This window comes from Pterocles gutturalis, unplaced genomic scaffold (genome assembly GCF_000699245.1).
Source record: "Pterocles gutturalis isolate BGI_N339 unplaced genomic scaffold, ASM69924v1 scaffold9781, whole genome shotgun sequence".
Lineage (NCBI taxonomy): Eukaryota > Metazoa > Chordata > Aves > Pterocliformes > Pteroclidae > Pterocles > Pterocles gutturalis.
The window spans coordinates 1,251-25,874 of record NW_010103141.1 but is presented as its reverse complement, the minus strand read 5'-3'; the positions used below and the strand labels follow the sequence as shown (position 1 = coordinate 25,874).

General features: G+C 35.4%; 1 protein-coding gene across 1 annotated transcript in view; it reads left to right on the top strand.

Moving 5' to 3' along the window:
• Positions 1-24,358, top strand: part of LOC104471296 (transcription factor RFX3-like) — a gene marked incomplete at its 3' end in the record, with an annotated part of 29,978 nt that extends 5,620 nt beyond the window's left edge. The window contains exons 2-4 of the mRNA XM_010086587.1: positions 4,283-4,380; positions 13,923-14,181; positions 24,284-24,358. Coding sequence (XP_010084889.1) covers positions 4,283-4,380; positions 13,923-14,181; positions 24,284-24,358 — 432 coding nt within the window. The remainder of the gene's footprint in view (positions 1-4,282; positions 4,381-13,922; positions 14,182-24,283) is intronic.
• Positions 24,359-24,624: the final 266 nt, after the last annotated feature.

The window sequence follows — 24,624 nt, the reverse complement described above, 5'->3', positions numbered from 1 at the left end:
GCCAGACAATAACAACAATTGCCATGTCTAACTCACCTGTCCACCCCAGATACAATTTTTGGACTTACAGTCACTTTTTATTAAATGTGTTTTTCATTGTGTTTTCTATTCTCAGCCTGAGTCATTTAATTCTTGGAGTATTTTTTCATACAAAAAGGCCGTTTAGGTTTAGATCTCTGTTGATTATTCTTTCTGTGAGCTCCAGTTGCATCGAGCGTGACCAGCAAGTGGAGGGAGGTGATTCTCCCCCTCTACTCTGCTCTCGTGAGACTCCACTTGGAGTACTGTGTTCGGCTCTGGGACCCCCAGTGCAAGAAGGATGTTGAGCTGTTGGGGCATGTCCAGAGGAGGGCTGTGAAGATGATCAGAGGGCTAGAACACCTCCCCTATGAGGACAGGTTGAGAGAGTTGGGGTTGTTCAGCCTGGAGAAGAGAAAGCTCTGGGGAGACCTTATAGCGGCCTTCCAGTACCTGAAGGGGGCCTACAGGAGAGATGGGGAGGGACTTTTTACAAGGACATGTAGCGACAGGACAAGGGGTAATGGATTTAAACTGGAAGAGGGCAGATTTAGATTAGATATTAGTAAGGAATTTTTTCTTGTGAGGGTAGTGAGACACTTGATGAGGTTGCCCAGAGAAGCTGTGGTGATGCGCTATTGCCGGAGGTGTTCAAGGCCAGGCTGGATGAGGCTTTGAGCAACCTGGTCTAGTGGGAGGTGTCCCTGCCCATAGCAGGGGGGTTGGAGCTAGATAATCTCTAAGGTCCCTTCCAACCCAAACCATTCTATGATTCTGTGAAAAACTAAAGAACATAGTTGATACAATTCCTTTAACAGCTTAATAAAAAGTGCAAGGAAAATCATAAATAAAACAGAAGAGAAGAATTTTTTGTTTTACATTTTCCACAATCAAAGGCTGATTTTTTTTTTTTTTGGTGGTGTTTTGTTTTCTGATAACCAACTTGTTCTCAAAATTGTGTGCTCATAGAGAGTAGATCTATGCATTTCATTTCTTCCTGTCATTGAAGACCAGAAGGAAAATCCAAAGGCACTAGATTTAATTATCATAAAAACCTTTTTACTAGAATGGAGTAAAATAGATAATATAATTTGCATTGGAGACATCACATAACAAAGGTTTTCAGCATGGCAGAAATTTCATACACAAGGCCATCCTAAAGGCCACTTATTTGTCATTGCTTGGCAGGAAAAATATTTTCCTCTAGCTTTCTCTACCTTAAGATTGTTGTGTCCATTGCAATAGAAATTAGTGACTACAGCTTCCTTGGGCACCATAGCCAATTTAACCTTATGAGTGCTGAGTTTCAGAGAATCTGAAGCAAAAGGTTTTTTTTAAACTGTCTTTTATTATTACTGTGTTGGAAAAAAATTAACCTAATTCAGTGGCCTTTTTGTATTGAACTTCATTGTTAAAATTTAAGGAAAAAACATTTTGATCTACAAAAGTCAATAACATTTTTTAATAGGACTGTAGTGTATCCATTCTTAAATGTTGCTTTAACAAAGAAGTTACTTTATTTGCATAAATGGTCATGAATTTTTTCTAGTAGTGCTACATATTAGGCTAATAAAGAATTTATATAAAAATTGGTGAAAATTTGAAATTAATAAATTAAAAATTTAATTTTAACATTTTAAAATATTTTATGGTAAATTAATTTGTTGTTGTTTTTCTAAATCAAAAAATAAACAAATTCTAGAATTTTTTAGTTTTCTGTCCAATAAACACTGAGCTTTGGTACACTGTAAACCACTTTGTCCCTGCAGTATTCTTTCAGTTCTGTGATAAAGGTCTTCCACTGTGCTGAATCTGCTGTTTTTGAAATTGTAGGAGCTTGTACCCAAGAATGATGGGAGAATACAGTACTTTGTATAGAATGGGAATGTGACCTGCATTTACTGATAGGAAGTTTATAATGTTGTGTTTGTACATATTATAAAGTTCTGTTTATCAGTATGCAGGTTGCAGGGAGAGAATCGCATTTTCTTTATTAATAAAAAAATAGTGTGGATTTTTTTAGAGCGAGTAGGCTGTATCCAATGTGTGTGAATAGGGAACAAAGTGCATTTTGGGAGAGGTTGGAAAAGAACATTGAATTCATACTGACAACAGCATCATTTCCACAGTGTTTGCCCAGCTGTACTACTGGAACAAAAATGGAGCATATCCGTTACATGGCAGGTGACAAATTACTGGTTTTAAGAACAAAGCCTGCTTTCAAGATGGTTTCTCACTTTATAGGTTAAGTAGATCGGTTTGGTTCTCTGTAATAGACCAATCAATAATGACTTTCTTTCTCCCATTGATTAAAGCTCATAGAACTTGAGTCACCCAAGAGGAAGAAATACTTTTAGAGTCAAACCTAAAAAATTAACACAATATGTTTCATATGTTTCACAGTAAGCAGACGTACATTTTAGACAATTGTTGCGTGAGTTTTGTCACAGAATAGCAAATTTGAGTGTTGAGAGGCATAACTTTCTTACAGTGGTTTTGGATCAAGCCCAATTCATGGAGTTATGATTTGAATTAATTTAAGTTATGAAGTCAAAGGTGATGGAAATAGAAGTAGTTTCTTTGAAAAGATGTTTGCACAATAGAGCTATTTAAGTTTTTTAATTCAAAAAATTGCTCTAAAGCCTAGTAACATGCATAATTGCTAATTTGGATTAGAGTTTTTTGTGTTGACTTTGAGAACTGAATCTTTCTGTTAAATAACTAAACATTATTAGGAGGGGAAATGTACACTCCTGTACCTTACCTTAATAATTAGAAACATCTTCAATGTGTATTTTCTGAAATTGTGGAATTGTATTTCAGGTATATTTGTCAATTTATGTAATGATTCACATGGGAAATCAGAAAACTTTGGATTTTGGTAGATATTTTAACCATCATGTTGTGTCTCATTGCTGTTAATGGACAAAGACATCTGACTTTCCATCATGCTAGCATACCCGCATTAAAAATCTTGGGTGTTCTGTTTTTTTCAGAAGTCAGGTTTTAAGGTTTCTGTGAAAATATGGATTTTTTCCTTTCACAGTCTGAGCCAATACTGTACAAGATTGGGAAAAATGTGCTTATTTACAGAACTTTTTAAAATACAGCAGAGTTGAAGGTATGAAACTAGATTATTCTCAAAGAGCTCTTGGAGATGATCCATCAAATGCATGAAACCCATGTTCATCTGGAATCATGGTGTTTGCAACCCTTAGGACCAATTGACTGACGCTGAAGTTGCTTCATAGCAAAATAGCTGAGAAAAATAACAGTCACTTAAAAGTATTTTGAATCTATTTACTAAATATCAGCATTGTCACTTTCTTGATTCAGTTCCTTGGGTGAAATTGTGCCAGTCTGTGAAGCTTTTAAGTCCCTTTGCATCTTCTAGATTCTGGACTGCTCTTGAACCAAAATATAGCTTCACTAAATTATGGCAAGTTTAAAATATGGAATTCTTTACATTTACTGTGGCAGAAGACAAAAAATAAGGTCCAGACAGGAAATTAGCATAACCTGGAGCTTCTCTACATAGTATATGAATCAAAGGAATTGATTTGTGACTATGTGTGCTTTTACAAAACAGGCATCCCATCTCAGCAACGTATGTAATGTAATCCATGCCTTACTATTTTCTGCTGTTTAGCTCATTGATATAAAACCAGGTTTTGTTAGGGTTTGTGTAGTGGATGATATCCTGGGAAAGGGTTTCCTTGGTTTGGGGTTTGTGGTCCGTAATTGTACATTGGGTCAAAGCATTACTGGGAATAAAGCTTGTGTCACTGTAGTTTAACTCCAGTTAAACAAGAGCTAAACCATCTTAATGTAACCCTTTATTTCTAAGCTTACTACAACCAATTTGAGCTGTGGTTTTAAGGCATGTACTATTTAGGACTGAAATTGAATTAAAAAAGGCATACATGTGGCCAAATAATACTATATTCCATAATAAATGTAATTCTTCAGCTTGGTGCAAAGCATAGTTACACTTCATTTCATCCTTTTTACACTTTCCAGTTAGTTCTGTTTTCAGCACTGAAGGCACACATGCTCTGTGAGCATGCATCTTCAATGTTAAGGCTCCATTTACCAGCCTTACAACACAAATATTGTCTAAGAGGAGTAACTTTCTTTGCTATTGCTATGACATACCTGTAGTGAGTATGAGAACAGAGATATCACATATTGTTTAGAAGCCATTAGGTGCACTGAAGCATCAGTCCTTTGCAATATCCCAGATTTCTGGTGTTCTTGTTTTCAGGTACAGCAAGTGCAAACTGTGCAACAGGTACAGCATGTCTACCCAGCCCAGGTTCAGTATGTGGAGGGAAGTGACACAGTCTACACTAATGGAGCTATGTAAGTTGGCAAATGATTAGAATTTTAATGTTTATTAAAATGTGAAGTTAAATATATTTTTCAATTAGATTCTACCACCTGGTATATTTTAAGTTGGAAAGAAAAATTATTCTATCAAAGCTCTGTTATTGTCAAAATAGTTTTTTTTTATGAAAAGCTGAATTCATACTGTTTCTTTTTACTAAGGCAAAATTTTTGTGTAAATAAAATTCTTGTGATTGTTTTAGCTGAACTTATGTGAAATTACATATACAGTGTAGTGTTGTTTCAAAAAGTACCTTTCAGTTTATGGGTAAGTTCTGTCCATAGGACAGAACTTCTGTCTTCCTGGCTGCAATCGTAGTGGCAAATGCATAGGAAGGTGCAGCAGCTGTAGTTATTATTTGAAGAAAGTAGTAATGTAATTTCGTTCCTGTGTTTAGTAAGTATTTTTTTCCAAAAGAATTAGGAGAGGTAGAGGAAGGAGAGTAACATTGTCTCCTTCTGCTGCTTCTTTAGCCTCTTTTCTGCACATTATTGTGTATTTCCTGTACCCCTGAACATGCTTCTCCATCATCAAATTCCTTTCTCCGATGCACAAGCTTAGAAACACAGAAAGAATAATCTAGGTTTGATGGGACTTCTGGAGGTTACCTAGTCTAATCCCCAACTTGGAGCAGTGCTATCTTTGAAATTGGCTCAAATATCAATGTAGGATCATGTTGCTGAGGAAGGAGCCTCATTTTTTTTCATTTACCTAGCTTTTACCGTTTTTGCTGTGTTACTGGCTTTAACAAGAAATAAGATGTAGAAAGCTTCTTTGTTGTCTGCAGGTACTTCTTTGTTGATGGTAAGCCAAAAGTGATTCAAAAGAGCAATAGTATTTCAACCAGGGACTTCTGATGTTAACACTGGCAGCAGTCTTTTGTCATCTCTACTAGCATAATTTGCTTAATTCATTTTTTGCATACTGTCTTGTCTATTTTCTTCTCCCTTATAAGTCCTAAACCATGTTATCTTAAATATGCATTAGACTTCCCTATTGTACTGGTTTTGGCTGAGACAGAATTCATTTTCTTCGTAGTACCTGGTCTGGTGCTATGTTTTGGACTTGTTGCAAACAGTCCAAACACAGGGATGTTTCAGTTACTGCTGAGCAGCGCTTACACAGCGTTAAGGCCTTTTCTGCTTCACACCCCACCAGTGGGTAAGCTGGGGGCACACAAGAAGCTTGGAGGGGACATAGCCGGGACAGTTGACTGAAGGGGTATCCCAAACCACGTAATATCATGCTCGGTAATGAAAGCTGGGGGAAGAAGGAAGTGGGGGATGTTTGGAGTGGTGGTGTTTGTCTTCCCAAGTAACTATTATGTGTGACGGAGCCATGCTTTCCTGGAGATGGCTGAACACCTGCCTGCAGATGGGAAGCACTGAATGAATTCCTTGTTTTGCTTTACTTAGTAAACTGTCTTTGTCTCAACCATGAGTTTTCTAACTTTTACTCTTCTGATTCTTCACCCCATCCCACCAGAAGGACAGCAAGCAAGTGGCTTTGAGGGGCTTGTTGCCGGCTGGGGTTAAACTGGAACAGTCCTTTTTGACACCCAGCATGGGACTATGGTCTCTGGCTGTGGTGCAAAGCATATTTTTTCACATCTTGTCCTCTTCGTACCAGTGTGAGTGCTATGGCACCAGCTATCTTCCACGGGTCTGATGTGCCAGGCAGTCCAGTACCACACAGTCCAGTAAACCCAGTTGTCCCTTTCCTCTGTGTGACTGGAGGTAGGACCCCTTTATTCCTTGTCAGAGTATTCATTACTTGATTTCTGTAACTGCAAAAGCCAAAATCAGTCTTTAACATGGAGAGGAAAAAAGGGAGCATAGCAAATGTTTCTACCCCTGGGGCAGTGGATTCCAGGTGTACTGGCTACTCCCCAGGTCAAAGCAAACTGTGGACTGCACTCAGCTGCCAAAAGGATCGAGAAGAAGTCATTGGGGATATCAGTTGCAGCGTACCACTTGGCTGCCTTTGACTCCAGTTCAGGAGTTCTAGCATGTCCCTTACAGCAGCGTTCAGTGGCAGCATGACTTCATTGCAACTATGATAGTCCAGTGCTGTCCTCCAAAAGAAGTCATTATTAAATGAGCTATTATTCAAGTTTCTCTTTTCATTTATCACTTGTAAGTTCTTATTTGAGCTGTTGGTATATGCACTTCTGTCAGTGTATGAGATTTGTACTTTGTGACTGCTTACAGTCCTTGAAAAAAACAGAACTAGATGTTACTGACTGCCTAGTACAAACCTTCAGGTTTCCATGATTTTATTGTGTTTCTATATCTGAATCCCCTTGTTTCTCCAGTTTCTCCAAAATCAGTCAATGGGCTGTAAAAGGCTTCCTTAACGCAAGAAGAAAGCTCTCATCAGCAGGTAGCCTAATCCAGATGGTCTTTCACTCCTACAGAAGAAGAATGTACCCATGTTGTTGTGAACAACAACATTGTGGGCAGCCAATTCCTTGTTCAGTACTTTTAGGAACAGTCTGTGTTTCCACTCAGCATTTTTAAAGACTATATATTGTGAAACACATTTTCCCATATACTTTCATACTCCAGATTAAGAATAGATGAATGTAGTTTATGTAAAGTTACTGAATATATGTATTACATGTTATAGTGCCATTTATTTGGCAGGTGAAGGAGAATGGGGCTCTAGGTTGCTTCAGGGATTAAAGAATTGTTTTTCTGTTTGCTGTTTTTATTGTTACCTAAGTTCTGTGGTTTAAAAAAAAGATGTATTTGTTTCTCCTTGTTTTACCACTGGATTAGCTTGTTCAGAGCTATATCAGTGTGGGAGTGACATTTTAGAGTATTTGGAAGCTTACCATATCGCTAAACAAAGCTGGCATAGACTGTGTCAAGTTCTGCTGTGACAGAAAACACAGAGGCCAGCCTCTCTTGTGCTAAAATATTTAGGCAAGTGTTCAGACTGCAGTTCGTCTTTTATGTTCTTCATACTTAAACCTGAAAAATGAGCCTTGTGGATCCTGACAGATTCACAGAAGTGTGTTACTGTCAGTTTGTCCAGTTACTCCCACTCCAGAAATTGTATTTCACTTTCAGAAAATAGGATTGGGTTTGTAAATGATGCGATTGACTAGAGTGATAATTTGAGTTGTCTTTTGGGTTGTCTTCCTATGACTATATAATTGATTTATTTTATGACCATGGTAAATCAAAATCTTAATCCTAACTCAAAAGCAGATATAGGCTGCTTCCATGATCTACCAAGTGACAGTACTGGTCTAGCAATGGAATAAGAAGTCTATGACCCATAGGTAGGGTGAAGACATTAATTCAGTGTACAGGCATCTCTGGAATAAATGTTACAGCATGTCTGATGAAAGAATTATTCTTTATTTCAAAATAAAGCACTTTCAAACTAGCATTGATTTAAGTCCATATATGATAGCAACAAAGGATGCAATTAGAATATGTATTTAAGAAAGAGTTAACCTGATTCTTTTGATTGTAAATGTAAGAATGTGTCAGGTTTCACAGTCTTTGTCAAGTGTAACTGTTGTATTCTTATGATAGAATTCTTCCCATGCATTTTATATCATGTTTTGTCTATGCTTAAAAAAAAGCATAATGATAATACAAGGGGTGTAACCTACAACTTGTCACTTACGTTGTATAATATGAGAATATTTGAATTATGTTATCTACCTTTGTGTCTGGTTAATAACAATTTTGCTTGTCAAGCATGTCACTCTATCCTGACACAAAAATGCATTGTTGTTGCGATGACATGTACAGGCTTACCTGGCAGTTTAGAATAGGTAAAGAATATTATGGCTGCACCTATATTAAGAAGCCACGTGAGTCCCCTATACTAGACATGAACTCTCTTCTTACATAAATTGTAAACGATTAATCAAATGTAGCCATTTACCTGATAATTCTAGTGTGCTAAAGAGGATTTTAATTGCTAGGGTTGTCCAAGAATCGCTTCTGCTGTTGCATACATACTGCATTTTTCTCCAATTTGTTGTCCTAGAATTTGTGTGGGTTATATGGGTGAAACACACCTTGTATGCAAAACCAAGAATTTATTATTACTCTAATTGAAATCTTAACTGTCACATCAAAGAATTATTATCAATACAGTATTATCAATACTATCTTCCTAGTACTTCCTTATATCCATCCTTTTTTTCTCTGGCATTATGCTTACCCTTTTACTACCCTTCTGCATACTAAGGTCAATGGTTCCATCTGAAAAAAGTGGTAGAGCAAGTTTTTATTGATAATGAATGCCTGTTGGTAACATATTTAATTTTTGAATGTGACAAATAAGAATTTCTTTATATGGAATAATGGAACTCTATTTTAGGTAAATTTTTATAAAGCTTTTTTGGGCTGATTCATTTTGAGTTGTCCATATAGAGAAAGTCTATATGCATAAAGCAGGTCAACTATTCACTATTACAGAGGAAACTGCTTACTTTAAATTTCTGTTCTTTGGTTATAGACACATTTATTGCCCTTTCATAGTGTAGGTTTTGATCTTTGGTTTTAGCAGTTTCATTTGATAAAGGGGGATTTGTGAAAGGAAATTATGACTTACCAGTCTTATCAGTTCTTCCATCTCTGTCTTTAGATCAATTGAGGAGGCTTTTGTGGAAGAAGGGTATTGCTTCATTGGGATTTGGTCTGTTATTAAAAAGCCCTGAATCAATATTCTGGTTACAGAAGTAGATTTCTTTGTGGGAAGGCAGGAGGTTGTATGAGACAGGCCGGGACAGATGATTTAGCTCTCTACATTATCATTTGACTGCTGTACCATGTTCTGTCAGTGTCAGGGTATATGGCCCTTCCCCTCCTTCCCACTGCTTATGATATACCACCTCCAGAAGCTGCAGCAATGCGCTGGCTGTGATAAGGCCTTCCCTCAGTGTTAGACAAAGGGTGCTGTTCCTTCTAGTTTCTGTGAAGCTCACTATCAGCTTTAGGACCAGAGGATTATACCAAAATCTTAAAGGAGTTTGAGGATATTGTTCGGGCGTGAAAGACTTTCTTGGCTTTTATGCGTGGAAGTTTTCTGTCATATTGCAATACTGTAGCGTTATCATGAGCATTAGCTATTCTGCATATAAATAATAGTATATCTTGAATTATTTACTTTCATCTAGTGTTTATCATATTCCTATCCCAGTAAATAAACCTTGGTTAATTAAGTACCATAAAAGGCTAACTTTCATTAGAAAAATTATAATTAAAGAATCCTGACATATCTGCCTGCTAAGCTATGTGAGCTAACTTGTCTGGACTTCTAACCCGATTTGAGAATTTTTATTTAAAGACACTACATTTCTCAATTCCTGGAAAAGGAAATAAATCACTTTGGTTTTTTTAACTAAAACACAGAGTGATGGAACAAGGCAGACATTTCTAAGATATGAATAAAACTGGCATAAGTATGTGGTTGATAAATATAAATACAAGAAACATAAGTCTGTCCCATTAACTACTTGCTTAAAGAAAATTTGGGGCCATGATAAGCCTATGTTAATTAATGAGACGGGATGGCACTGCAGGAACACTGATTTATAGTAGTCAATAGATAGGTACAGCTGGGAATTAATGATTTCCCACGTGTGCATGTGCACACTGAAAACTAAGGCAGGAAAACAACAAGGTTTACTCTTTCTGTGCCATGGTTTTTATTTGTCTCCTCTCTTCAAGGTGTCACCATCTTTGAAGAGACTAAAGTGTCTTTAAAAGTTAAGCTCAGTAACATTATGTCAGTGTCTGTAATATAATGCAAGACATTGCACTTAATTTGTGTGGTAATGCTGGGGCTTACTGAATTTAGAAATGAGTCATGGGCCAAAAATATAATTTTATTAACAACCGTATACCACAGCTCCATGTGTTTTATTTCTAGCATTGTATTTTGCAAATCATTATAAAATATATGTAAGCAATAAGGCATAATAGGTGATGCCTTGAACTATTTATTGTACCTTGCAATCCTAGTCCAACTCATGCTGGTCTCATTAACTTCCAGTGTGGGATCTCAGCATCGGACACATGTTCTGGTCTTGCTTCTTCTAAATGGAATTCACACAGTGTCTGACTTTGTGTGGCTTGCTCTCAGGGTAAACATCATCTAGTTTGCACAGCCTTCTGAAAAATAGGGTTCTGCCCCCTAACTACTTGGACTTCAAACTTATTAGTAACTGTGTTGAACTTTCTAATGCTATATTCTAGTAAACACTGAATTCATAGTGTTTCGATAGGAGGAGCTATTAGATCCTGGTGCCTACCTTGTATCTCAAGCCACAGTCAGAAAACTTCAGTTAAATTGAGGTTTGTCCCTAGATGGTCTTCATGTGCTGCTGCTGAAGAAAAGAAAATCTAGAAGTGCTTTTACAACCTTCGCCATGGGAAAGAACTGACTATATGATATATGTGAGATTACTTGAGAAAGTATTGCATGTTTGTTCTACAGGTGCTATGGAGAAGTAGAAGACTACTTCCTTATTTAACGTCATCCCTTGTGTGTGTGTTTAAAGGATATAACATTGTATTTTGCTTATTGCTACAGCTTTATGTTGAGAGGTCGTATTAGCGTATGCAATGACCTTAAAATCTTTGAGTCACTGCTTTCCAAAACATCTCGTCTAGATGTATTTTTAAAATCCAGATGGATTAGTTTGTATTTTGGTTAAATTAAAAGGCATTTAGCTAAGTTGCAGTTATTGTTGCAGGTAATAATAATGGTTTAGTCTCACTTTTGCTTACCCTGTTGATATCTATTGCTAAAGGTTCGCTTAATCTAGAAGAACCTGCTGGTTGCTGGAACAAAGGGAAGAGTGTGTTTATCTTAGAGTGTGACCCATTGGTGTACCCCAATGATTGTTCTTGATCCATTGATACAGAGTACTGTTGTAAGCAAGGTGTTCTGATAAAATCAGTCCCAATTTAGAGGTGATACAAGAAATATAGATCTAAACAAGGTAAAAGCAAACAGGCATTTTTCCTTTCTCTCCCTATTCCATGCCAAGTCTGTTTTTCTTGTGAAATTTTGAGTGTTCTCTGGGGTTTGCATTGCTTCTAAGAACTGCCTTTCGAATTCCACTTCTGCAAGTGACATTTGTTCTCCTCACATGTTTTGAATAGTCTTTTTCCTCTAGCCATGTCTATTTTTAGTGTCAACAATGGCCTTGTCCTTTTGTTTCTTTCCTTACTGTTACCTGATACTGATACCGAGTTTTTCTTTTCTCTTTTGGGAGAAATCACAGTGTTCAGTCCCTTGGCGATCATTTGCATGAACTGTTTCCTCTGAGGTTCCATCACTACATTTTCCTGAATTGTCTTCTTCTGCATAACACTCTTCTCATTCTGTAACTTGTGTGATTCTGAGACAGATGCAACACCAGCTCTGCTACCGGTTGTCTTGCTTATCACAGGATAAACAATATCACAATGGTATCACAAAGTATCACAATTATACCATGGCTTGATAAAACAGATTCGTCGGTACCTGCACAGTACGTAAGCACATACACAGGTTACTACAATGCAAAGGTCCACTAATTTTAACTCTCCAAAAGACATGTTACCAGATTAACTGTCTGCTTGATCTTTAGTCCCTAAAAGAACTATTTTGCTTTGTTTTCAGTAGACTGCAAAGCATTTGTTTTAGATTAATTTCAAGTTTCTTGCAGCTGATCTTGAGGCTTTTTAAATACTCAAAATAAAAAGGAAAATGTTTAAGTAGCTTAAGGAGGGATGAGAGCAAATAATGTAGTGTGAGGCTTATAAAACATTTAGGATTTTAAAACTAAAGTTTTGGAGTTTCTGAAAGTTTCTGAAGAGGAAGGGAGAAGCTGTTGTGGCTATAGTTAGTATGACAAAAGTTCTGACTTTGGTTGTTGATAAGGTGCCATATGTTCTTTAGATTTTTGAAAGTAATGCTTTTCTGAAGCTAAAGAAGGAATCATTATGTCTGAGTCCGTTGTTTACCAATTAATTAATCCTGTGTAAGTTTTCATCATTAAAAAACCGTAGCAGCAAACAGTAAGTGCCATGACCTTATATATATATTGATAAGAAACTAATCCCTGTCTAGATAAAGGGGAAAAAAAAAGCCTGACTTCAAGTTCATGGATAGGTGCATTCATCACCAGTTTACTGCATAAAAAAGTGGATGCTGCTTCCTCCTCTTGTGTTTTTAGACGAGAGTGTCTTGTGTCACATAATTCTGTGTTTGTTTAGTTATACTAAGCAAAGTGGAGGCTTTGGCAGATTGGGCACCTCTCTATTTTCTCTGAATCATAATACTTTAAAAATTTATTTACTTGGACTAAGTGAATCTCAGCACATGCAACTCCAAGTTAGTGGAGAACTTTGACTTTCAAAATGGTGTTGCCTGTTGATTACAAGCAATATTACAGATTTTTATGATTAAATGAGTAAATGAATTTTTGGCTAAAGTGACTGATTTTTACCTTTTTTGACCTTTCTATTATCATGCTTGCCAAAATACAAAGCTTAGTGCTCATGAAACATGATAAAATTTCCAAACAGACTTTTCCAAAATGAAGAATCTGGCCTTTGAAATAATGCTATTTACTTAACAAATTTGAAATATGCTAATTTGAAGGTAAAATCAGTGCATGGGAACAAACACACATTCAAAAAACTATAAATGGATTATAACCTACGAAGAATAATGATTCAAAATAAGTGATTAAGAATGTGAAACATATGATAGAAGCTTTCAATAGCTGAATAGTTTGTTAGGATAAACTGATTAATGAGCCATGAATGTTTCATATTTTAAATTAATTTTTAAAATGTTACTGTTGTATACCTTTAATTTCTTTCATCTTTGACTTTTTACAAGGTTTTTTTTTTTTTTAATTTCTTAAATGCAGTTTTTTATCATAACATGAATTCATGTCCAATTTTGAAGTCACCCCATAAAAATAACTGCATTTTTCCCCAGGCTACCAGTGAACTGAGAATTTCGAGCTTCAGTCAGTAACTTCAAAGATTTAAAAACAATAGATAACATATGATTCTTGAGCTTTGGACTCTTGGCTGTCATTTGTATGAATTGTTTGCAATTTTGCAACATGCACAGTATGCAAAATATGTAACATCTGTCTAAAATTCAAAATGTTATTGTCGGATTAAAAGAAGTTAAAACAAATGGAGCTTTATTAATTGTTTTGCAATGTATTAATAATTGAATGAGCTCTTTCTGCCTGTCTCCTCAATTTTGTCATGCTTCCCTCCTCTCCTCCTCTTAAGGTAAGACTAACAAATATTTCTGTAAGGTGTGGTGGATCCTTTGTTTAACATTGTCACTGAATTAGTTATTTGGTGCTTTGTCTTGATTAAATGTTATTCTCTGAGGAGACAGGGTCTGTTTGCCAATCTTACTGAATTTGGTTATAGCTGTTGTACATACATTTCTAGATTATAACATTTCCTTCAGCTAAATGAACAATACAAATAATTTATTTTCCTTTTGTTTTCTTTTCTTGAAGCCGATCAACAACTTACCCTTACACGGAAACCCAGATGTACAGCCAAAACACAGGGGGAAATTATTTTGATACTCAAGGAAGTTCTGCACAGGTGACAACAGTGGTCTCATCTCATAGCATGGTGGGCACTGGAGGGATTCAGATGGGTGTCACAGGAGGACAACTCATTAGCAGCTCAGGAGGGACCTATCTGATTGGCAATTCAATGGAAAATTCTGGTCATTCAGTGACTCATACAACGCGGGCCTCCCCAGCAACAGTAAGTATTTCAGACTGATGCAACATCTTTGAGTCTGGTTTCTTAGTCACTCAGATGTTCTTGGCAGACTGACACAATTTTTGTGACAGAACATATAGCAATATGTTGTCAGAATAGGTACTACATAGTACTATTTGTAAAATAAGCAATAAAGTAAGATACAGGAGTAAGAATACTGTGAAAGCTTAGACACAAAGGCCAGTCTTTCCCTTGACAGCTTGCAAATTTCATAGGTTAAATTTTTGCATTAAAGTAATACCAGTGAATGTTTTGGAAATGCTCACATAATAGTTTGTCTGAGCGGAATATTTGTCAGCTTGGGAACTAAAACAGCCTCCATTAACATTCTGTATTTTTTCTGAAAACATAAGAAAAACCACAGTGTTGTTGAGTATAACTGTTAGATCTAAATGTTAAATAATGTAAGTTACAGATAGGTATCTGTAACTTTCCTGTATTTGTTCTGTTTGTTTGCTCGATTATTAGAGTAGGTTTGGTAACATTTCAAAATATTTCCAGTTGTTCAGAATACTGAGACACTACCTTTTAACACTTTGTTCTTATCTGTGGTATGTCTCCAAAGTCTGTTCCAGATTAAAAGCTCTATGGAAGTGTCGTGCAATGCTGTGGGAAGATGCATTCTGTTACAACTGTGATAGACAATATTGTGGACACTTAAACATGAGCACAGTACTTTCCCTTAAGAGCTTACTGAATCAGCCCTTATTTCTATTAGGAAAATGGGTTTATACCTAGTTTAGCTTTGCTGCATAGCCCTAATGAATACTTTTACCTAATTTTCCTGGGTGTTCTGGTCTGGATGTAGAGATTTGGAAGTAATAGGGAAAAGAATTGTGAAACATAGCATAGAAAGAATTGAAAAATCTTGAAAAGTAAAGCAGATAAAGCATCATTAATAACGCAGATTCATCAGTACTTAAAAGAGCAATGAAATTAGGACTCTCTATTTTTAGGAACAAATGTAATGAGTGGAAATCTTAATATTCTTCTATTTGGAATTATGATGAACATTTATGATAGCATTGGATAATTTAGATTATCTGATAAAATATCTTTATTTTGATTCTTAAGATGGTTGTTATGGGTAAATACAAAATTCTTGTAAAATGTAAAAAACTATTATTTCATCCAAAAACTGTGTAGCATTATTTTCTGAAAATAAAAATTGTAAAGAGTCTTAATGAATAGTATAAATATCAGTAACATAGTGGGAGCTTTCATCTAGCAACAGAGAATTTTATATTTGAGTTACAAAATAAAAAAGAGTGCATATTAACATTTGCCTGTATTTTATATGACTTTAATAGAACAACAGAGTTTCTGAAAAGAGCAGCATTCTTCTTTCAGATGTGTTTAAATAAAATCAATATTTTAACTTGGCTGTTTTCTTTTTTCCTTTAAAGTACTCTCTCATTTTACTGATTTGGAAGATATTTAATGGAATTTTTCACCTGATTTTATGATTACCAAGCACAGGCAAAACAAAAGTTTTCTATAGGAATAAGTAAGGAATAGGTCTTCTAAACAGAATTAAATTTGAAAAGTGATTTTCTTTAAATACATAAATGGCAATATTCCTGTGTTTTCTTAGTTTTTTAAAATTGTTCTAGAGTTAAATACAAATATTGCCTCTTTGAGATCATGCTATTCTCCTTAAAGAAGAAAAAAATGCATTTCTGTGTTCTGCGTATCATGCTGCAAGTTTCATTTTATTCACTGACAACAGAATTCAGTCAGTGGAAATGCTTAACTGAATGTGAAATCACGTGAGGCTTAAATGCAGGCAGTGAACACAAATGAAGAGTAGTAGACTTATTTTGAAGTAGATATACTAGAATTATTTGAATTATATCAAAATTCCATGATATATTTTGCAAATTAAAAACTATTTTGATTTTTTTTGCCAAAATTAAAAGTAAAATTTGCCAAAAGTTAACAAAATCTAAGGTTTATACCTTGAGCAACATCTTTCTCTTGCTTCATGTGTTGATAAACCAGCCTGTTTTAGTACAGAAGTTACTTTGAGCAACTGCTGTATCAACTTGCCTTTAAGAATAGAAAAAAATACTGCTAATTAAATTACAATCATTAAATTGCATTTTTTACACTAAAGTAGTTTCCTCTATTTGTTAAGGTGCTATTTATTTTGTATAGTTTAGTTCTGTAAGTATGAAACATTAGAATATATTAGAAGTCCATTTCTTGCTAAGGAATTGGGATACAGCATGGTTTTAGATTATCTAATTTTAGGCTCTTGGTGTGTATAGTTCAGCTGAAATATTCAAGAGTCAATTGAAACACAGAAGATTCAGCTTAAAATGTAATTTTAAAGCACCAAGTCTGGTGGGGTTTTTTTTATGCCCTCATTTTACTAGAGAGCATAAGTAAACTCTGGAAAATAGAGCAAGGTAATATTTTATTTGGATTGCACCTTAGACAGGTAGAGCTTGTTTCACTTGTGATCCTCATTTGATCTTTACCATCACAACTTTTTTCATTCTTACATAGAGAATTTATTGGAGTCATCAAAATAACATGTATCCAGGCTGGTTTGCTAGCACAATAGTACTTACAATATTTCTAAATTTTGAAGTAGTTTGGAGAATTTTCATATGGAGACACAGGATATAGAAATTAATAAAAATTCACTTACTAACATGTGGTCATCACAACCTCCCTTTACTTTTGCCGTAGAGGTACTAGTTCTATTTACTCTTTTCAACTGATAACTTCATTTGTTTTGTTATTATTCACGCTCACTGATGAAATCATTACCTTCTGTACCAAGCAAATTAATTGTATTATTGATGTTATCCATTTCTGATACATCTAGCTTAAGTTAAAAGAAACAAACAAACGAACCAGTTTCAGGTTAATAGTCAAATGTATAAACTAAGTCTGTTTTTTATTAAATGTGTCTTCGATGAATGAAACTTTAAAATCTAATTTACTTTTCGACAGATACGCTATTTGGTTTATACAAAACTCAATAAAGGAGACTCAGAGCCTTTTTACTTTAAGTCTGTCATCACTAATTTCTTTATGGTTTAAAGTAATTCTGATTTCTGCTTCGGGATTAATAAAGAGCTAATATTTTGTTTGTAACATTTAATTCATTTTAATTTCTGTCAAACATTCATACAAGCAAGCTGTCCTGCTTAAGCTACAAGAGGCAATAACAGTGTTTTTTTTAGACAAAGTGTTAAGAATTATGCATTATCAAAACTATTCTAACATATGTACAGTAGTGGTGTATGTTGGTATGCATGAAGAACGTTTGTTAGCATTTTCTTTAATTTCCATTGATTTCATTGCTTCTTCCCATTGTATCCTTTTCTGGACTATTGAATTATTTCTCTACCTACTAAAAAGAAGTTTTTTGCTAAAACAGAAAGTCATTCAGTTTGTAAATAAGTATATATACCAGTATACCTGGTATAAAATACTAGGTATAACATTCTAGTTCTCCAAAATGACCATTTTCATGTGAATATATGTGGATTGGGCAAGAATCAATTGTGATTGCATGGAACAAGAAGTCATTTACCACAGCTGGATGTCTATTTGAAATCAATTTGCATGTTGAAACCTGTATGAGAGAGTTATCTGTTGGTTTTATTGGCAGCTATTATTAAAGAAGGGGCAGCTATATTTAAGGGACTAACTAGAAAATTGGATTGCCGTCTTAATATGAAATCTAAGTCCCCTTCCAATTTTTTTTTTGTACATATGTAAATGTCTAAGGACTGTTCTTGTGAAAAAACAGGATAATCAACATATTTTGTAATATCACAGAGTTAAAAAATTCATATAGTTTCTAGTAATAAATGTGTTGTTATGCTTGTCAGCCAGTGAGAGGCTCCCATGTATTAGTCTTGTTTTCTAACAAGCTTTATGACTGATCTGCAATTACAGTTGTCATTCATCAGTCATCGCCAGCTATGGGAGTTCTCCACTCATGCTGTGGCAGAAATTTATCATATTCCAGTGCAAATCTAAATGTACATGAAAATAAAAGCAAAATTAATGTGGATATAATGTATCAGTGTGAATTATTATTTCTGGTAGTAAGCACAGTGTGCAAAATTTGCTCTTAACTTTAAAGGAAGAATGGTACCTATCCCAAATGTGTCATAATTAATTGAGGGAGAAGAACAACAAGAAGGCCCAGTGTAAATATCATGTCCTGATAATATAATTTTAGTGGAAATATTATTTTAAGAACAAAAAGTAACAAATGCTTAAATGGTCCATGGTTATCATTTGGAAAATAGTTTGAGATGAGAAGGCTCCAGGGAGACTTCATAGCAGCCTTCCAGTACTTAAAGGGGACCTACAGGAGAGATGGGGAAACACTCTTTATCAGGGAGTGTTAGTGATAGAATGAGGGGTAACAGCTTTTAAGCTGAAAGAAGATTTAGATTAGATATTAGGAACAAATGTTTAACTGTGAGGGTGGTGAGGCACTGGAACAGGTTGCCCAGAGAAGCTGTGGATGCCCCATCCCTGGAGGTGTTCAAGGCCAGGCTGGATGAGGCTTTGAGCAACCTGGTCTAGTGGAACGTGTCCCTGCCCATGGCAGGAGGGTTGGAACTATGTAGTCTTTAAGGGCCCTTCCAACCCAAACCATTCTATGATTTGCTGGTCTCTTTTTTTGGTAGAGGAACTTTTACTTCCTCCGTTCCTCAACTTTTCTGGTACCTTTTGTTTACATGGATCCTTCTTAGCATAACACAAACTATTTCAAGTCAAAGATGCACAGATTTTTGTGCTACAAAGATCATTTGGTCTGACCTCTTATACTAGTAAGACATTTACGTATGACTTCTTCAGCTGAGCACAGTGACATATTTTGTGAAAAAAGGCATCCCTTTCCAGATAAAGGCAGATAATGGTTTTTTTTCTTTTTCTTCTTGTTTTAAATGAGTCATGAGAATGGTTAACCACTACTAGTGCTAAAAAACCATTTATGTGGTATGGATTAACTGGAGGGGTGTGAAGTTAAGAGGATTTTTGGATCTTGTGCCTTTGTAAACATCTGCCTCTATGGCTTTTCCTCCCAGTTTGCTTTCTCCTTCATAGCTGTGGACAGAGACACCGCGTCTCTGTCTCTCTTCCAGAACAAGCGGAAGTTCTCAGTTGAGCAGTGTGGCCAAAATAACTTGTTTCTTTCTTTGCCTCTTTGAGTGCCTTCCTGCACCACTGTAATGGCTTGAGTTGAGACTGTGTCCTTTTCACAAGATAAGGAATGTGAGGAAAAGGGAGAATGACCCTGCTGAGGTTGGCTACACCTATCCTGTTTGCATTCTTGCTTCATCTGCCTCTGCTCTTTGTTTCTCTTCTGATACAGTCTGGCTTCAGCTTTCAGTCATTCGCTTTTGGCGTGTTTTCTGCATAAAAAGCCCTGTAGCACCTCATAGATCTTTTTCTACTTTTGGCAATTGAATATTTATTCTGGTATTTGTATGTCAAAAATCAAGATGTACTGTTGTTGGAAACAGTTTATTCCAATGTCGCATTCCAATTACTGATTAAAAATATTGTAAGAAACACATCGGGCTTTTTTATCATGAGCTATTCAAAATAGCTGTTAAGTCCTTTTATTTGAAAAGGCATAAGCTGGATGCAAGATGACCTGCCACTGGTGTTCTCATAAGAGTCTTATTATCAATGGCATGGAGGCATCACCTTCTAAAGGACTGGATTTTTTTTCTTTCTGATTAAGTACACATTTGTCCTAAAATGGCTGCTCTACTTCTACTCCAAGGCCGTAAATGTTAATGTTTTCAAATTTGGTTTCCTTTTAGTTTCTCAATTCTGATTTTCTGGTGTAACTCCAATGTGCAGAAATGTGTTTTTCAGTATTAGGTGGAATGTATATGTTCTAGAAGTTCTTATGATCAGCTTGACAGGGGATTTTTTGTTTGTTTTCCTTTAAGTGTTTGTACCAAATATGGCGAAAATGACCACAAAGAAAAAAAGTTTAGAATCTGTTTAAAAGTTTAGAAGAGGTGAGGTATACAAATAACTGGATGAGCCCAGGGAGAGATGGTCAATTGGTCAGTTGGACCATACTTTTGAGAACTTTCAGCAAGGAAGATAAACATGGGCAGCAATATTTAATTTGCAAATTTGAGAAGGAGAAAATGATCTGACCTAAACTCCAAACATTTTTTTGTTTTTCCAGCCTATGGCTGTTAGGTGTGCTTTTTGCCCCTGTGTTGACTCCATATATTCTTTCTGTAATTGCTGGAGAACATATGATATTCATTAGTCAGTATGCACACCTTATGTGCCTGCAGACTACTGGGGTGTGCATTTGCAGCAGGTATTTTGACCAGTATCTCTTATGCATATTAATCTTGGATGTTAAGTTTACAAATTATTCCTTTTTAGAAAAATAAAAGAGTTTTTTTATAAGTTTTTAATGTTTATCAGCATTCTTTTAAGGTCATCATATGCAAAGTACCACACTTATTTTACATCTTTTTGTGTTCTTCTCTTTCTGCATATTTACATTTCTTTCATTCCAACAGACTTTAAAAAGTATCTTTCTTTCTATCTTCATAGTACTGTTTAATTCTCTTGAGCAAAATTTCATAGAACCTTTTTACAGGTGCTGCTACAGCTTTGTCTATTGTGAGGAATGCAAATCTTTTTAATTTAATTCTTCCAGCTGTAAAGGCTAGACCTGTGTTCTCTTAATGCGGTCAATACTATTTAATTTTCAACCTTCTTTTTCATGGGCAAGGATGTCTGCCTAACACAACACTCTAGTGTAAGTTTCAAAAAACAGTACAGCATACATGAGTACTCTGGCCTGACAGAGAATTGAAAGCCACTGTCAATAATGCATATTTGTGGCATCCCAAAAGAGTGAGAGCGTCACATTTTCAAATGCCCTGAGTCCATATATGCTTTATTTTCAGATGAGTTTCGTAAGATGTGTGTACACCTTATTTAGGTAAGAACAGTTTTCACAAGTATCCAAGACTTAGCTAGCTGTACCAAATTAATCTTTCTTGCACACATATGATGAACTAGTACTTCCTTCGTAATAGAGCATGTAATGAAAGCTCCTTTAGAATTTCACTTCCTTTAAAGCCTAAAAGGGCAAACCTTTGGAAGAGGATAAAAAGTATTGTGAATGGGAGGTGCCTGTGGAGAAAGAGACAGGAACTATCTTTTTTGAACATGATCCAACAGTGTATTGAATTTTAAGGCAACACCCGAAGTTGCCTGCTTTGCTGCTGGTGGAGGGTGGCTTGCAGATGCTAACATAGAAAAAAAATAAATAGTTGGATATCCAGATTAATCACAAAACCTCAGGGCTTAAATTTCTGCAGATTGTTTTCTTTAAGTCCTGACCGCCTCAGAACAATATATTATAAATGATTTGTGTTAATTAGTTTAGTCATTAATTAGTCAAATCATAAAAAACTAATATTTTTCTTCTTCCTAACAGGAAGAGAGTTTTAATCAACGTGGGTTTGGGATGGGTATTTGCTATGTCTGTGCTATACACATCTAGGACTATTATGCATAATTCATTTATCTAGTAATGTGTTAATGAACACTAAGACATAAATTAGCAAGAACAGTTAATGACTTCTAAATCAGTCGATCACATGAAGACTGAACCTTATGGGATTCCAGATGTTTATACTGGGATCAAACTGTTGAATTTTTTAACCCTGGGGAAATACCTTTAATCATTAACTGGGTCACAGTATAAGTCAGTATTTTAGTTGGCAAACAAAGTAAACTGAAGGAGAAGTCTACAATCGTAGTTTTCATAGCTGTCATTCTCTAATTTAGCTTCCACCCAAGTGATTATCATTCCTACCAGTAGTTAACATTAACATTTACATGGTTTAGTTGGAGTTGCAGTGGGAGTGACAGTGTACGTTTCAGCTATCAGTCAGAACATTTTAATAAATAATGTTTTTAGCCTTGTTAAGAGAAGAATAGGAGAAATGTATAACTTATCACATATTCAAATAAATGAATGTGTAATTCTTGTTGTCATTTAGCATCTCAGATGTACATGCAGTTAGTTGTGCCTGCAATCTCTCACAGCTTTGCATTGCTGAAACATGGTTTAGTGGTGACTGCTTGGCTTATACTATGCAGTAAAAGTGAACACAGATTCATTGTCTTCAATGGCCATACTAGTGAAATCTGCTTCTAAAAGAAACTCCAGAACAAAAATGCCCCAAATGACAAAAAAAGACAGTTTCTTTATTTGACTCATGGCATAACACCAAAGGGCATTGAAGTAATATGGCAGTGAGGAATCAGTGTCATCTCTAACATTGCTTTTCTTTTATAAGAACATTTACATCTTTTATTTTGTAAGAACATTAATTATAAGTACATTTACTACTACTTCTTAACAGATTAGTTTTCTGAACAAACAAGGCCACAAGTTGCAGCGACAGTGCAGTACTGGGAATGAGCAGCAGGAGGTACTGTAGTACTGCTGTGGACAAAGCATTGTGGAACAAGTAACCTAAGATTCAGAATTGGAATTTAAATGTGTATACAGTCTTCATTGTTTGTGTGTAGCATTACATTAAGAAGGGAAATTCTATGACTACAAGTATATAGTAAGTTGACCTTACTATGACAATGTTCTAAGCTTGTAGTTTTTGTCATGCTGCATGCTGTTAAAATTTGATCTTTCCCGTGCGATTTAATACATTGACCTCATAGTATTTTCCACTGAAGCAAGAAGAAATCAATGTTAAAAAAAATTATTGCCATGTGAGAGTATGTTTTCTTACATAACAATTGTGTGTTATCTATCATGTACTTTAAAAAAAATATTAATATAGATAATATTAAACAGTTGTAAAAGAGACGCAAGAAGTGATTCCTTACAAGTACATATTACAATAAAATACTTGTCACTTGCCCTGTAAAAAAAGGGAGAAGCTAATTTTATAATACAGTAAATTCAAATAAAAATTGCAGTGTTTTTCAGTTTCTACTATACAGATTGAATTCAGACAATATCGATAAATTATGCCACTAAAATTATGGACAGTATGGTGATATTTGAAGTAGCATAGGGAGGGCTCATTAAAAAAATCTCCACACAGAGAATGATAAGTGTTTTTAAAAGTATAAGTGGTGGTTTCCATTGCTTTCATTTTGGCCATTTAATGTAGCTAATTAATTGCATGCCTTTTTTTACTGCACATCCTGTTGTCTCTGTCATTTTCTTTGTTGTTTTTACTCTTCCAGCTACCCAGTTAAATTACAGTCGGCTTCGAATTTTTTTCTTTAATGCTGTCATTATTGAACTGCTCAAAATATCCATTGATATTAAAAAAATAAAATAATGGGAATGGTCATGAGAGTATTCGTACATTTGTATTTGAAGAAATACTACTTTGTATTTTAGTAGTGATGTGTTTTCTTTTCCCTTTAAAAGGCAAAATTATTTTGAAATCTGCTTTTCCAAAGGCTGAATCTTGCAGTCTGTATAACTCCTGACTTTCCATTTACTTCGACAGCTGGGGATGTTCAAAGGGTGCTGGCAGCAGTAAGGGTGGTGTCCTGTCCCAGTGAAGCTAATGGTAGAAAAGCTATTGAATTTGGGTTTGGGATTTGATTCTGTGATTCCAGAGAGCTAAAGTTTTGTTTCCGATTCAATTCTTATTGCAAACTGTGCACATCTCTTTCTGATACAGTGGGAGGGAAAACATATGGAGGCCTTTCTTAAAATTCTGTTTAGAGATTATTTTTTTTTAATTAATTACATTTTTGTTGAATCAAGGTTATTTTTGTTTCAGTGCAGCTCACCAGTAAATCTACTCATTTAATTTCCTGATCAGGTTGGAAGGTCAAATGGACTTTGAGGCTGTGATCATGCAGTATATATGCACGCAGAATGCCTTTCTGACCTCACTGGGGAAGTTTGTGTTCACTGGGACTCTGGAGTGAGGCCTTTTAGTAGAATATATGCCTTAGCCAGGAATAAAGCAGGAATTTCTATTGATCTGTCAAAACTTCTTTGATCAGGCTTTTTTACTATCTCGTCTTGAGTCCTTTTTTTAATGACATTTATTATCAGATTGAAATGGCGATTGAGACACTGCAAAAGTCTGATGGTCTGTCCACTCACAGAAGCTCTCTTCTCAACAGCCATGTAAGTTGTCTCTTCTTCACATACACTCTCTTGCTTGTTCTGCATGCTTAGCCTGCCTCTAAATGTTTGCTTTATTTTATTACTACTTTTTGCTCTTAATCTTCTCATCTTAGTTGCTTGTAATCTTCTACTACATCTCCCATGGCTTTATTTTGTCAAATGAAATGTCTTTATAGTATATTGCAGAGTGTTACCTGTTTCCTATGCTCTACACCTGTCTTAAGACAAGTTAACATGTTTGTTTTGCAGATTGTACTGTAATTGTC